The sequence below is a fragment of the Apus apus genome, chromosome 4 (genome assembly GCF_020740795.1).
Source record: "Apus apus isolate bApuApu2 chromosome 4, bApuApu2.pri.cur, whole genome shotgun sequence".
NCBI classification, from domain to species: Eukaryota; Metazoa; Chordata; class Aves; order Apodiformes; family Apodidae; genus Apus; species Apus apus.
The window spans coordinates 77491977-77507506 of NC_067285.1; the positions used below are offsets into that span (position 1 = coordinate 77491977).

Below are 15530 nucleotides of genomic sequence, written 5' to 3' on the forward strand. Positions count from 1 at the left end.
GGAAACAACAGTGTTTATTTAACCATTTGTTTTGAAATAACAAGCATGCTGTGAGAATTTATAACTGCCAGTAATGTATAAAATCTGTAGCCTGGTGTCATGGCTTGGTGCATGCATACAGATTGTGGATTATGCATGTGTGTAAAAAAAAAAAAAAAAAAAATCCCTTTTGTTATATTTCTCCCACTTGCTTTGTAGTAGATCACATCTGACAAAGCAGCATACTGTTTAAGAATCTTGCCTGGATATTTTCTAAGGTCTCAGTATGTTTTGGAATTTCAATTTAATATACATAACATGGAAAAAAACAACCAAACAAAAAAACCCACCAAACCAAAAGATGTCTACCATCTTATTTTCTGGGAAAACTCCAATAGCTTTCACAGAAGTCCTACCTTTTTCTTTATGCTTTGTAGGGGACTGTGGTTTTTTCCCAGCAAACAGAAACTGGCTAGAAACCATAGCTTAGAAACTTGGGGTTTCTGGATGGCTTTTCAAGACTAGGAGACTGTGGTTCTGCTGTTTTTTTTTACTTTCCCCTTCACATTTAACTAATAGTGTTACTACATTTGAAAGCAATCCTCACATCTTCAGAATCTAATTACTTCTATTGCTTATATATATGATTTAAACATTGTAAGGACTGGTGTTGGTAATTCCCTATCCTCACCCATGGTTGTTCTTTGCTAAAATGGCAACACATGCAAGGAAGTTATGAAGCTTTGATCTCTTTTGTATACAGTATAAATAATTCCATTTTCTGACAAGGCTGTCCACATTGGAACTTAATATTCGCTTAGAGTGAAATAAACTATTTCAAACATTGCTGTTGTGTTCTGTGTTTACCATCCAAACAGGTGTTAAAATGCTTTAAACTATTCCCAGAAACATAGAACACATGTTCTCAAAATGGTTTAAAAGATGACTTTATGTTTAATAATACTTTTCAAAGTTACAGTACTTTTTTAAAAGAGACATTCCCTGCATCTGTTTATATCCAGGCTGTATGCATTTTGTTGCAGCAATATCAAGGCAAGTAAGACCAAGTTTTGCTGAAACCATAGCCAGGACTGCTTAGTGTTAAAAGAAAACAAACCCCAAAAAAACTCTCAATAGCTTAAAGCACAGAAACAAACTTTTTGTAATGTGAGAATTGCCCCAGGACAGAATCCTTCTTTCAGTAATATTATGCTTACCTCCTCATATCCTATAAAATAAACTACTAAGCTCATGCAGATTTTACTGTATTCTTTAACACACTTGGCAGCACATTGGAGGCCAAGACTAAAACTTCAGCATCTGAGGCCTCTACACTTGCCAAGTGTTTATGGTGCAGAGAAAAAGCAAACGTGCAGTAAAGCCACAGGGCTGTGCTCCACAGTGTGCTCCTCCCTGCTGTGCTCCCTGGCTCCCTCACCTCTAAGCAGCCAAGTCAAGGGGGACCTTTAGGAGTTAACTCAGAATCTGATCAGGTCATTTGGAGAGCAGCTGAACTGATAACCATTATACTTAACTCAGCAGATGGACCCAGCAGCTCTGGTTTTGTTGTTGCCCTACCTCTGCTATGCAGAGGAGCTATATGTTGTTAGCCCTGCAGGTTACTTTTTCCTGAGCATTTCTACTCTAGACATTCACGTGCAGAAGGGAAATACATAATCATTGCTGTTAAAAGGAGCACGACCAAGTTAATCTAGTAGAATTAAGAGGCAGAATAGTGCTAGAAAAGACCCATCTCAATAACTTCATCATGAAAGAGTAGTTCACTTGTGTTTTATTTAGCTTACCAGGGTGATCTTGAACTCTTGGATCCTCCACCTTTCAATGCTGCAGATCATTTAAAGTCAGAAAGAATTCACTTTTTCCTTACCAGCTTTTTTTTTTAATTGCCAACTTAGTGGGGAGCCCAACTTATATCCATAAAGTTTTTTAGATACTTATTAATCCTCAGGTGAAAAATGCATGGTATGTGCACTGGAAATGCTTAACATACACTTCTCTCTGCTTCAGTGTGACCGAGCAATGGAAAAATTTTGGGTAAAGCCATTCTGCAAAAAAATGCTCTAATCCAAATTATAACGTCTTTTTGACACATTAAAACTTGCTAATTGAACCCTGGCATAGATTGAGGGATTTACAAAACCATAAAAAAAAAAATACACAGAACACTAAATCAAAATGGAAACCATATACAACTTGATCCAGGCCCTCTTAAAAATTTCCAAGAGGATAATGAAAAGTGGCTGATATGGCAGTAGCAGAAAAAAAAAAAGCCAGAAGGAGGAGATAGATACTGTTTAGCTAGAAAAACTGTATTGCTTGTGTAATAGTAAGTTTCAATGTGGCAGCTCCTCAGAGCATAAGCTTTCAGTCTGCTGTATGGTCTCATCTGTTATCTCAGAAGCTTGAATGACTTTTGAGAATGAAATGTCTTGCCATGCTGATTCTTACTTTTTTTTTAATAGAAACACAACAACTGGCCGAATGGACAATGCCAACCAAAATTTTGTATAATAATTTAAAAAACAACAACAACAACAAATTATTACTTCCCTTTAAATTATACAGGTGTCATTTCAGAAAATCACTGGAAGCTGATGACAAAGCTTTATGATTTTTCAGTGTATTGCCATTTGTCTAATCTTTATTATATGTTAACAGTAAATTTCTTCCTTAATTAATGCTTCCCCCAAGTGTTATCATATGCTTTCAGCAGAAGAAGTTACACTGTCTTCCTCTTTCAGGTCCCCCGCAATGGCTGGTGGATTGTTTGCCATCGAACGTGATTTCTTTTTTGAACTGGGTCTCTATGATCCAGGTCTTCAAATCTGGGGTGGTGAAAATTTTGAAATTTCTTACAAGGTAACACTAAAAAATTAAAGCTAATTCAGTTTAGTGTATGTATATTTTTTGTAAATACCCCTATTTGGAGTTCAGACCAACCAAACTCTGATTTGCACCACCTGTGTCTCATGAAGCCTGATAGGTTGTGTTGCAAGGAGGCGTTGTGGTAGAGGTGTGTGTCCTTTACGTTTCCTGGTGGGCTTTAGGGCAGAAACGTTCAGAGAGGTGGCTTGATGCTGAGACCCGAATGCTGCGTAATCTAGATTTTGTTAATGCTTTGGGATCACACACACCCCATAACATTTAATCTGAAATCAGACTGGCAGATTTCATGGGGGGAAACTGAATGCTGTCATGGTGAGTGTAGAAAAATACTGCTTATAATAAAAGTGTTTCCACAGAACAAGTAGTACTCAGTTTATGCATAGATGCATATGAAGTATATAATGATGCAACAAAAAGTAATCTGCCCTGGCTTACTCCTTCCTGCCATTTTTATACCATTTATATGATCTCATGTACTTTTCAAAATTTCAAGAACTTCTTTAAAAGAGAAGTTTTCATAATTGAAACACTAACTGCATAATTCATAATCACTGCAGAAGATTTTATTTTCACTCTTAGGCATATGCATGCTCTTCAGTTAGCAGGGAACATGGTAATCATTAGCTTCTTGTAGTTTCAGTATTCATAATGACATAAGTGGCAGACAGCAGGAATCTGTCCCAATTAACAGACAAAAGTAGAGACATCTTATATTCTCAGCAGCGATCTGTGAAACCATAGCTGAATTTTACCAAAAGTACATTCAGACCTCCCCTAGCTACTCCCACTCCTTGTGATTTTCAGGAAAGCTCTGTGTGCACTTGCTCAGCTGTAAATCCATATGCAAAAGGTAGTAATTGAGGATGTTACACATACAGTCTTTATCCTTCTAGTTCTCCATCTTTCTTAGAGCTAATAAATCATGATTTAAATTACAGCAGTTTTGTAATTGAACTGCTGATTATGTAGAGGGCTCCAAACTGGTTTCATGCAGATCACGACCGATCTTCAGCAGAGCTAAACAAAATTTATCAGTCCTGGATGCTGACTCCTGGATAGCAAATACGATGGCCTCACATATCTGAGGGGTGTTTTGACAAAGCTTAAGAAGCTTAATATGATAACGCAAGGAAGACAGTAAATTATTCAGCCCATCTCTCCTAATACTGTGAAGTCGTATTTTTAATCTGGAATTCAAACTAATTTGGAACACCCCCAAAGCTAGCTTGAATTTGGATTTCATGCTACATTTCAAACTCATCAAAACTATGAGTAACTAAATTCAGATTTAGGTATGTTTTCTTTTCCCCATTAGTGGATTATCCAAGGATGTGTGGGAGGGAGGGGATTTCAGAATGGTAATGTTTTACCTATTTTTTATTTCCAGCTACTATAGCTAAGGAAAAATGTGTTTGTACTTGAAACAATGGGATACCAAAGACAGCCTTATCTCCTACTAGTCTTTATTAAGAAAAATTTAAATGTGATGGGCATGTAACCAAAATCCATTTTAGTGATGTTATGTGAGTTGCTTTAATAAAATAAAAATATTCTGCAATAATAAAAATTAGTCAGTTCCAGATTTTGTGCACTCATTCGTTACTGTTATTTTAAAATAGCAATGGAATGAGATGGCAAACTTTTTTAAAAGGTCTTTTAAAAAGTAATTTAGCTTAGTAATATCATGGCTGAGATAAAGATGTACTAAATACAGCCTTTAATTTCAGAGACCTATTATGTTAATGCTTGCAGAATCACAGAATGGTTTGGGTTGGAAAGGACCTTAAAGATCTTCTAGTTCTTAACCCCCTGCCGTGAGCAGGGGCACCTCCCACTAGACCAGGTTGCTCAAAACCCCATCCAGCCTGGCCCTGAACACTTCCAGAGAGGGAGCATCCACAACTTCCCCAGGCAACCTGTTCCAGTGTCTCACCCTCCTCACACGAAATCATTTCTTCTTAATATCTAATCAAAATCATCCCTCTTTCAGCTTAAAAACATTACCCCTTGTCCTATCACTACATGCACTTTTTAAAAGCCCCTCCCCAGCTTTCCTGTAGCCCCTTCAGATACTGGAAGGCTGCTATAAGGTCTCCGTGGAGCCTTCTCTTCTCCAGACTGAACAGCCCCATCTGAAGCAAAAGTATTTAAATATATCACAGAGTTGGTATGTTAAGAAAAGTGATTGAGATTTCTTATGTAGCTTATTATGTGTCTGTCTTAAACTCCAGTGCATACATATTAATATCTCCACCTTTGTTTTAACTTTTAGATCTGGCAGTGTGGGGGAAAACTGTTGTTTGTTCCCTGTTCTCGTATTGGACACATCTATCGTCTCCAGGGTTGGCAAGGAAATCCACCCCCTGTGTACGTTGGGTCTTCTCCTACGTTGAAGGTACTGTTTTGCTGCAACCTTGAAGGTGTTTTTTTATTTTAGATAACAACAGTTTTTAGATAATTCTACTTAAATTATCAGTAGCAGTATAGAGACAACTTCATCCAAAGCTATTTAGTATCTAAAGCTAAGATAGTAATTCCCACAGGAGGGAAATCTTTTTGCCAATCCCACTAAGAGTAGAGATTCCTAGAACCCATCTTTGAGATACAAATCACATTTCCTGTTACCTCCTCTGATTACCCCAAGACTTTGATGCACTGTGCGTAACTGGAGTACGAACAACTCTAGTAAATACAACACACACCTGGAGAACATGATTGTGGGTTTTAAATCCATCTTTGGCTTGAAAGGAGGTGATCATAGGCAGACTTAGCAAATGCTGTAGTCTAGCATCTTGCAGAGCTTTGTGGCTCCATTTGTTAATTAAGAAGCAGTAAACGACACCTGAGAAAACGGCATGCTCTGCACTTCATCGTAAAGCTTGGTAACTCCTCAGACTCCTTGCAGGTTCAAAAGTGCTGCTCAAGCCATGATACTGAAAATACGTACCATGTCAAGAGGAGAGTGAGCCAGCTGTCTATATCTGAAGACACAATGTGAAACAAGAAAAACTGTTTCATAGAAGTTTCCACCTACCAGCAGGAATAGAGATGATCCTCCTGTTGAGGTTTCCTTTTGCCTGGTTTAAGCTTCCTCTTGTGCAGTGTTTTGTCATTGGTAAATCCTGTTCCCAAAGACCCGGTTCTTTGTAAATTCAAATCCCAGAACCATCTTCTGAGATGTTACCTGTGGCGATGACTACTGGTAGGGTTACAGAGCGTGGCTTGAGCCAAGCTAGCAGTTGGTTCTGTTGAAAAGGGAACATCCCAGCCTTGCTTAGCAATAGAAAACTAACCTGCTACCAAAAAAGCAACAAAAAAAGATTGTCTATTAGAAATATGAACAGATGAACATTTTGATCAAACAAGCACTAGGACCAGTACAAGGGGGACAAGGGGAAATGGGAATAGCTGGGAGTAGAGACAGGGCAATGGGAGACAGACTAGCAAATGATAGCTCCATTACTCAGTGAAGGCAAGATGTTGGTTTGCCTCGTCTGAAATTTTAAAATACATTTCACTCTTCAGAAAAGCTGACAAAAAGTATTTACTGCATACCTAAACACCTTACATGAGTCTTCTTATCTGCTTACTGAATACAACAAAACATTATCAAGTGTTCTTAAATATTAAGTTGCCTCTCCATTCAAGGCAGGATGCAGAATACCTTTCTCCCTCTTTGAGCACCCTCCTCCCCACAGTAAATGTGCTTTTTTTATAGCTTCATTCAATATATGCTGGATGTGGATTAAAGTAAAACAATAATTTGTGCCTTTAGTCAGATCTATTAAGATTGTTTTAACACCTGGTCATTAATGCTAGAAGAATTGTACAAAGTGTGGTGTGCATCTAGAACAGATACAGGTAATACAGAGATAAGAGCCATCAAAAAGACTCAGAAGAAAGACGTAAGAAAGTCTTGTTCACCAGGCAAGCAATCCATTTTTCCCCTTCTCCACTCAGCAATACACTACTTTGCTTGAGGAGATAACACCTCATTCATGTTTCATAGCAGACTCATTGAAGACTTTATTTTTTCACCCTTAGTGGTCTAATGTGTATCATTCACTCTATTAAAACAGTAGAAGGTGAATACAAACTCTAAATTGCAGTTCTGATACACAGCAAAGTATTGCAACATTTTATTGCACTCACAACTGAAGAGTATTTATTTTCAAATAAACATTCTCTAAGCTTAGAAGAAGACTTTACTCTTGTTAAGCGAATCAGTTTATTTTGCTGGCTTCAGTCCTAAGATATTGTTTTAATTTGAAAATAATATGCCTGTGTCTTTTATAATCTGCTTCAGGTGACAAATTGTTAGTACTATGTAATTATTTCATGCTGTCACTTTTATTTAAGAGGAGACATCCTTAAATCTCTGGAATTAACATGCCGTTGCATCTGATGTTGTGTGTACTTTGAGATAGCAGCAATGTCCTTGTCCTTCACAGAACTATGTCAGAGTTGTAGAAGTGTGGTGGGACGAATATAAAGATTACTTCTATGCTAGTCGGCCAGAGACAAGAGCGTTACCCTATGGAGATATATCTGAGCTAAAAAAATTCCGTGAAGATCACAACTGCAAGAGTTTTAAGTGGTTTATGGAAGAGATAGCATATGATATACCTTCACATTATCCCTTACCACCTAAAAATGTGGACTGGGGAGAGGTAAGTACAGTATATAACATGTATTTATTTTATGAGCTTTCTTTAAAAATTGGGAACCCCGAAGAAAGTGATAGCTACTTTACATCAATCTGAGAATAGGCTCCTTGATTACCACTGTACTAAGGCTAGGAAAAAAAATGTTATATACTTTAAGAGGTGGGATTTTTATTTTTTTTTAGCTCCATAGTTCCTGGAAGGATTATTCTGAGTCTAACTCTATCTTCAGTTGTGTCTAAAGCTTTCTCTGTCGTAACTGGAATTTTTGTTTTTTTAAAAGAAAAAATGTTAACGGTGTGTGCATAAAACTATTGGCAAAGATGAATAGGTGAGAATCTTTTTCTGGGAAGGTGTAGAGAGTAGATAATGAAATCCAGGTGGAGTCCATTCTGCCTACGTTTGCTAGCCTGGGATGTACTCATACAGTTAAAACCTCAGTAAATCCCTTATCTGCGTGTAAGAATTTAACATGATTCCTTAGCCATCTCCAGCATTAGTGTATATCAGCATGAATTCACTAAATTCAGAATGTGGTGTTCTTCGTTAGACGTTTTCACATGGTTGACAGAGACAGCATGTCACCAGGCCAGTGCAGGATACCTCACTGAACCCTGTCCATTTTGTTGTAGCATTGAGTCCCCCCCTTGAGGAGCTCTTACTACATGTCTTCTGCCTGCTTTCAAATTTTTTGTTTTCCTCTTTTTAGTTGGTTCCAGCCTTGCCTGGTCTCTCCCGTTAATTTCATTTTTGCACTTTTTTCCATCATGAAGAAGAAAGAAGCTCTGGCAAAGAAAATTGGTCTGGAAATTGGAAAGACCATAAAGTCTTTGTAAAGCTGTTTGCTGGCCCTCCTGAGAAGCTGATAGGATAATGCTGTTGAGGCATGCTTTCTGATAGGACTTTTGTTCTTTATCCCTGTGTCTGTCCCTCATCAATCTTATCCCTTTTTTTCCTGTGTAATTGCTGCTGCACAAGGTGCTTCTGAGCAGCAGGGTCAGTGGGCTGAGCCTGCCTGCAGTCAATAGCGGCTGTGTGGAACTTCTCTGCATCACGTTTCTCTCATCCATAAGATGAAAGCAACTTAGCTGAGCTCCTGCTTTATTTATGAACAAAGAGAGGGGAGACTGAATAAATTAAAACATACTTCAAAGTTGTACATTTCAGTGTCATTAATTTAAAACTGAGCTTTGCAACTCTAGCTTCATCAGTGTACTCTAACTCACGTAAGAGCCCACAAATTAGCATGGTCATCTTGAAGCTCCATCTCCCAGAACAGTTAAGATAAGTATTTAAATTTCATGCATAGGTTCATCTCGTATCTCTCTGGCATATTATCTGTTTCTGATTTGAAAGATAAGTGGGAATTTTCTGAACTCCTTTGCACTTATTTTTTCATTGACACTAACCTAGAGTGCAAAACTTCTTTTCCAGATTAGAGGCTTTGAAACTTCTTATTGCATTGATAGCATGGGACACACCAACGGTGGCTTCGTTGAGCTTGGGCCATGCCACAGAATGGGAGGAAACCAGGTAAGGAGCTCGGGGGCAAGTATGAAGGAGAACTGCTTGCTGTGGATGGTAACAGGCCAGTTTTCTGTTAAGCTTCTATGTAAAGTCACTTAGGTGCTACCTACAAAGATGGGAGTTAGGGATTTTCCATAAGCATACTGACATTACTAAAATATCAGACTCTGACCATTTCAAGCACAAATGGTATAAAATCAGAGGAAGTTAATCATCTCTTTTTCAGTGAACCAGGTGTATGAGAAAGCAAGGACTGTTTCAGATCAACCATATCACTGCATTAGAACAACTGCAACCTTAGCACTGCTGTTGATTCATCATCTTTCTTCACTTAATAATTCTTCCTTGAGGAAATTACCCCCTTGCTTTGACTACCAATTATTTTACAAAGTTGTTTTGCTCTAGTGGAAACATAAAACACTTCTGTGCGTAACTCCTCTTCCACCACAGACCCCAAGAAATTGAATACAAATTTGTCTCTGCTTCATTTACAAATTAATTGGCAGAATATAGTTAGTAATAGATGGTTGCAATCCAAGCTACTATTATGTTTGACCTGTATCTTCACAAACCTACCCACACTACCACGCAAGCATGCTGCTTGGTATTTACATCTCCATTTTGGCTGGAAAACTTTTCATCATTTGAAGTCCTTATTTATGCTGATGTAGACTTGAACGAGGCAAGTTTTGCCAGAGTAGTCGTGAAGTCACATGCAGGATGATACTTTTAAGAATTGTGTTTGGGTTAGCTCTTAATAGCCCTTGAAATGCCTGTTTTATTTTTATATTTAATAAAAAAGTTCCCTAAAGTACATCTGTATATGTTATGCCCAGAAACCCTGTAGCAATCATTTAATAAGAATAGTTAGGATAGTCTTTTTGTATCTGGATGCATTAGTTTGATTTCCTTCATGGGTGAAATGCCAAAGTTTTACTGTCTTCACGTGAAATTACTATCCATGATCAAAGACTTGCTACCAGATCTTTAGAAAGGTAGTGGTTTGGCCATCAAATCATACAAAGGCTTTTAATTAGACACTTTTAGAAGTCTCCCAAATAGGGATCTCTATATTTTTATCATTTTTGTGTTGCTAGGTAAGTGTCTCAGAGTTCTAAATCCTACAGGAGAGTTCTTAATGAAATTTATTATTGCCATAGTAAAAGGGCATTACATCATGTAAAATAAAAAGCCCCCCTGAAAGATGGATTTAATGACACCAGGCAGTATTTTGAGTGATGCAATTTTGTTAGTATTTTCAGTGTTCCTAACATATTTGAGTCAACTATTTTTGCAGTTTGTCTTTTGTTTTTTTTTTCTGTTAGCTTTTCCGTATCAATGAAGCTAATCAACTCATGCAGTATGATCAGTGCTTAACTAAAGGACCAGATGGATCCAAAGTTATGATTCTACACTGTAAACAGAATGAATACAAGGATTGGCAGTACTTCAAGGTATGCAATAGATAAGCAGAAATTATAATTTGCATCCTTTTTTTGGTTATTTTATGTATATCTGAAAATAAAGATCTGCAACAAGGATAACTGAACAAAATCAAGTAAGTAAGTTGCACATTCTTGGAAATCCATGCTGACTAGGAAAACGTCCTCTAGAAAAATACAAATTTACTAGTGATTCTAGCTGCTGTCTTGTGTAGCAAAATCTTTAAGGACAATACTGATGACGTTATATGTGTTGCCACAAGTGTTAGCACTCATCTCGGAGGAAGCAAAGATTATCATAGAATCAGAGAATCCTAGGGGTTGTCACCTCTACCAGTGACAGAGTTTCTAAAAGCTTTTCATGCCATCACCCTCTCTGCCTGTATGCTTCCTATCAAGAAAGTTTCTTTATCTAATGAATGCTGTGAGAGGATTACTTAAATGCTGAGGTGTATTTAGTAGCTAGGCTCAGTATTTCATCTAATTTTGAGAGATCTAAATTGAAGTGTTTCTCTGTTTAAAGACGGATCCTTTTAAGCCCACATAAGAATAGGTAAAATAGCAGTAATCTTTGCCTTCTTGTGTTGTCTTTGCCTTCAGTGTTTCTTTTTCCTGTTTGCTAGCCATTCCGTAATAACATGCTCTCTTGTGAATTCTGGGTGTGGTGCCATTATGATGCTGTTGCAAAATCTATGAATTTTTAATAAAGACTTGGAAAGTTACCTGATATATATATGCAAAGGCTGTTACAGCCTATTTAGTGACTACATCTGTTAGTCCTTTATTAACTCTTATTTTGAACGTGTTATTTAAAAAATGTCTAAGGTTGTGTGTCTGTTAGTCTCTTAAAAAATGAGACTGAATAGTCTAAGAGTGATGTTATCCATGGATATATATGCTCCGTTTAACTCGATCTGTGTCTAAGAAACTTCTGCATCAATTTTTTTTCAGTGTTGATGTTCTTCAGTCTCTGTAGGGTATTGTATATTTATTAATTCATTAGCTGGTTATCTGGATGGTGTTTATCTGAAAGATTTAAGCACCGCTGAGTGACGCAGAATCTGTTATCCTTTAAGCCACCCTGCTTTTTCTGATATTTGCATAAAGCTGGGAAATACCAAGCACAATAATGCCATTTCCACCCAGCTTTCCTGTGCCATACAGGCAGACAAAATTCTGTAAACCTGAAATTTAAAAATTAGTAAGCAGTGTTCCAGTGCTTGCCAATTTCTGCTTTAATATTGGAATAATATATAGCATTTTTTAACTCTCCAGCCATCCTAGTGTGTCCCAGCTTGTTATTTGGCTCTTCACGAAGAGCCAAGATTTATTTTATGCAAGAAGGCAAGAATGATCCATTTCCTCCATAATGGTACCAAGTTGTGTAATTGTTTGCTTATTACTGCAAGTTTTGAGGAAGCCCAGTAGGCATGGTCTGGGCTGTAGAACAAAACACTGACTGGCTTCCAGAAGGAGGAAAAAAAAGGGTGAGAGCAAAATGACCACCAAGGTTGTGTAACCAAGCAGATACTAGAAATTTGGCATGCTCTGCTTAGCAGTGTGGAGGGTATGACCATTTCTTCTAATGAGGAGGGTGTAAGGAATGAAATGCTTATGAACTGCTGAAAAATGTTGTGGCCTCATGTAAATGAAAGCTGCCAGGAGATTTTATCTCTTTGGTCGGTTGGTCGTTTGTGGAATGAATGTTAGTTTAGTGAGCATAACATCTGTGCTGCCTGAGCCTTGGGTGGAAGCAGGGCTTCAGTGCCCATGAGCAAAGGTGGGACTGGCAGTCATCTGTTTATTGTTTTTGTTCAAGCATCTGTTACTTCTCCAAGTAGAAGATCCCCATGTCTGGCCACATGGTAGGATCAAGTATCAAGCTGAACCAATATTTGGATGTTCACATGTGTGTGGGAGCAGTGGGGCAATGGTCAGTGTCCATGCCTGGAGGAGCTGTGCACAGGGGCAGGCAGGGATGCTGAGCCCAGCCTGACTGCAGTGTTATTGGTTTGCTGCTGCTTCAGGCTAGATGCAGCCAGTCGGTGAGCCAGGACTGCATCTGGCACAGGGGTCAGCAAGCAAGAGAGGAGCCACAGGTTGCTTTGCAAGTGCCTGAGACTTGGGCATGGTAGCACAGGGTGTGTGGAAGCATGTGAGTCTCAGCCTGAAAGTGCTAGGCACCGTAGGTCTGTGGTTCCTTAGGCAGCCTGCTGTTGCTCCAGAGGCTGGACTTGCTCTCATACCCTCTTCTCTTCCATCTACCAGCCAAACAGGGAGTAAAGCTAGTGCTTTTTTTCCCCAGTGGTATTGGTTAACACTGGGGCTGTACAGTTGCTTTATGTGAGAGCTAACCAAAGGAGGATCTGCCCAGTGGAGTCAGCTCTTGTAGAACTGTCCTCAAGAGTTAATTTTTTGGTTTGGTTACAGGACGAATGAAAAGGCTGGAAGAATTTTACACACAGTTTTGCTCACTTTCTTAGTAGTTTGTTGTCTAAAAGAAATGGAAGGTGTCTCAAGTAGACCTACACACACCAAACATTTCATAATATGAAGGCTGTGAAAATCTAGGTTTAACAAATAGTAAGATTAGTATAGAACTGATCTATTCTGGGACACTGAAACATGTTTTGTAAATAGCTATATGCAGTTGTAAAGAAAATGTTAAAAACAAAACAAAAAAATGAAACAAAACAAACAAACAAAAAAAACCCCAAACAACCCAATTCAACACATGTTCCTGATGGTTTTGTTTTCCAGAATCTGCATAGATTTACTCACATTCCGTCAGGGAAGTGCTTGGATCGCTCCGAAGTCCTCCACCAAGTATTCATTTCAGACTGTGACTCCAGTAAAGCAACACAAAAATGGGAAATGAACAACATCCTTAGCGTGTAGACAAACAAAACCTACCTACTGACACAATAATTTGTACAGGACTGAAAATAGCCTGAAAACTGCTGCAATTATTAACTTTGTACAGCTGCGAGCCTCCTGGCTTGGATGAAGGACATAGATGAACTCTGATTATTACAATAACATTATCATCCGCAGTTAATGTTTACAAAACTGCTTTACCTTAAACTCTGTAGATGTTTACATCTTTTTTGTTTTAAGGTGTTGGTGAATTAATGTGCTGTTAGCTATGTTTCCTAGGAACATAGCTAAGAGCGTTGTCGTCTTCTTTGGGATTACACTCAGGGGTCTGAAGGCAGTTTTTTTTATATACACTTGAAAAGGTTGGAGTAACCAGATTTTCATAGAACTTGGTGATTATCAACCTGTTGTATATTTTTGTTTAATTTTACATCTTATAAGCACTGCCACAGGTTATCAGCCAGGGTGGCCTTCTCTCACAGTCATGCTGCTTTTTTCGAAGGTGAATTTCAACATACTTAGTGCCTCTTTCATTTCTGTATTTCACAAGAAAAGCATTAGTTGGAGATCATACAAGGGATTTTTCTGAGCTGTCACCAGAGCTAGGGACCAACTGTACCACCCCCGTGTAATTATGTTACTGAAGACCAATCAGGTTGCCGGTTTGGCTGGTCTACTTTGGCTGGATGCTGTGTATGGTGCAAGGAAGAGCATAGTGCTGAATTTAGTGCTAATGGGGTACATTTTGATGGAAGTAAGCACCTTTGCAACTCCAGTTATGAATTGGTAACCACTAACTTGCTTGTTGAAAACATGCCTTACATAAAAATAATTGGAAAAAAAATTAAAATAAAGCTGCACAATTATGTAAAAACTTAGAAATAAACCAGTGCTTCATTTATGTTGTCATTTTAAATGGGAATCACTTAGAGGTAGACTAAAAATTTTAATTAGGAAAAAAAATCCAGCTCCTTAACACATCTGCATCATTCCTTACAAGGACATCTGTCAGCTACTTTGGATGCCAGATTTAGATTTGAGAAGAGAAATGGAAATCCTGAAACCCCATTTACTCATACTAATTTTCTTCTTATTTTTGTCATTAGAAACTTTTCCTGAGGGATTACAAACAAAATACAACCACTTGGTGCTACAGTTTACAGATTACAGTGTGAAGAAAAAGTTTCTAAAAATGTTCTGGAAAGAAGTTGATACAAAGTCCCTTAGGAGTATAAATATTTGCTCTGAATGAACAGAGAGGTGGAGGAGAAATTACTTAGCCCCTCTTCCTTATTCCAGATTTTGTGACTGTTAGATGTTGCCATCAGTGTACTGATTTCATAAGAGTTATGCCTCTAACATGTCACACTACTAAATATGACTAAATGCTTCCCTGAGATCTAGAATAGCATTGCATGCAGCTTTGATTGATGTTAGCACGGGTTATGTATCATATTTGGTGACAGAGTTTGATCTTTATAGGGCTGTCTGCACTGATCTGTTAGTTTGGGATCTTTCCTACTTTCCTTAAATTTCTCATCTATCCTTTCAGAGCTATGAAAATAAAGGAGGGAGAAACTGGAGGGGCGTAAAAAAAAAAAGAAAAAAAAAAAAAAAGGAAAATAAGGTTGTGTGCTGGTACTTGTTCCTTGTGTGTATGAAAACTGACTCGATTTTTGTGTGTTGGGTAGATTAATTTAATCATATGGCTATGCATAAGAGAAAGAATGGTGGCACATAATTTGTGCAGGTGTGCATTTTAAATGGGTATTTTGTGCAATTAATTGAAAGCTGATGCTGTATGTGAATATGAATCTGTATGTGAGACTGAAACCTTGCAAAACATGAGATCATGAGAAGCTGTTGCTGTAATGACTTTTTCCTACTATAGCCGGCTTGGAAAAAAATAATTCCCATATTCTTGCTTTGTAAGTTGATAATATCACTATGCATTTCTACATATTTTATAAATTTGATTTATGCAGATTTTGATACACTGTATGTTTCTGTAGAAATTGTATAAAACTTTAAATTTATTAGGGATAAATCTGGGAAACCTATGTATATCTTACTTATGGGTTGCTTGTTTTTTAGACGAAGTAAATAAAATATTTGAAATTTTGGGTTTACTATA

At 37.8% G+C, this 15530-nt stretch overlaps 1 protein-coding gene across 2 annotated transcripts in view; it reads left to right on the top strand.

Annotated features, from left to right (window-relative positions):
* GALNT7 (polypeptide N-acetylgalactosaminyltransferase 7) overlaps nt 1-15530 on the top strand; it is a 72786-nt gene extending 57256 nt beyond the window's left edge. For both annotated transcript variants that reach the window (XM_051619187.1, XM_051619186.1), the window contains exons 7-12: nt 2742-2859; nt 5159-5281; nt 7338-7556; nt 8985-9083; nt 10403-10531; nt 13280-15530. In XM_051619187.1, coding sequence (XP_051475147.1) covers nt 2742-2859; nt 5159-5281; nt 7338-7556; nt 8985-9083; nt 10403-10531; nt 13280-13417 — 826 coding nt within the window. In that variant the 3' untranslated portion in view covers nt 13418-15530. The remainder of the gene's footprint in view (nt 1-2741; nt 2860-5158; nt 5282-7337; nt 7557-8984; nt 9084-10402; nt 10532-13279) is intronic.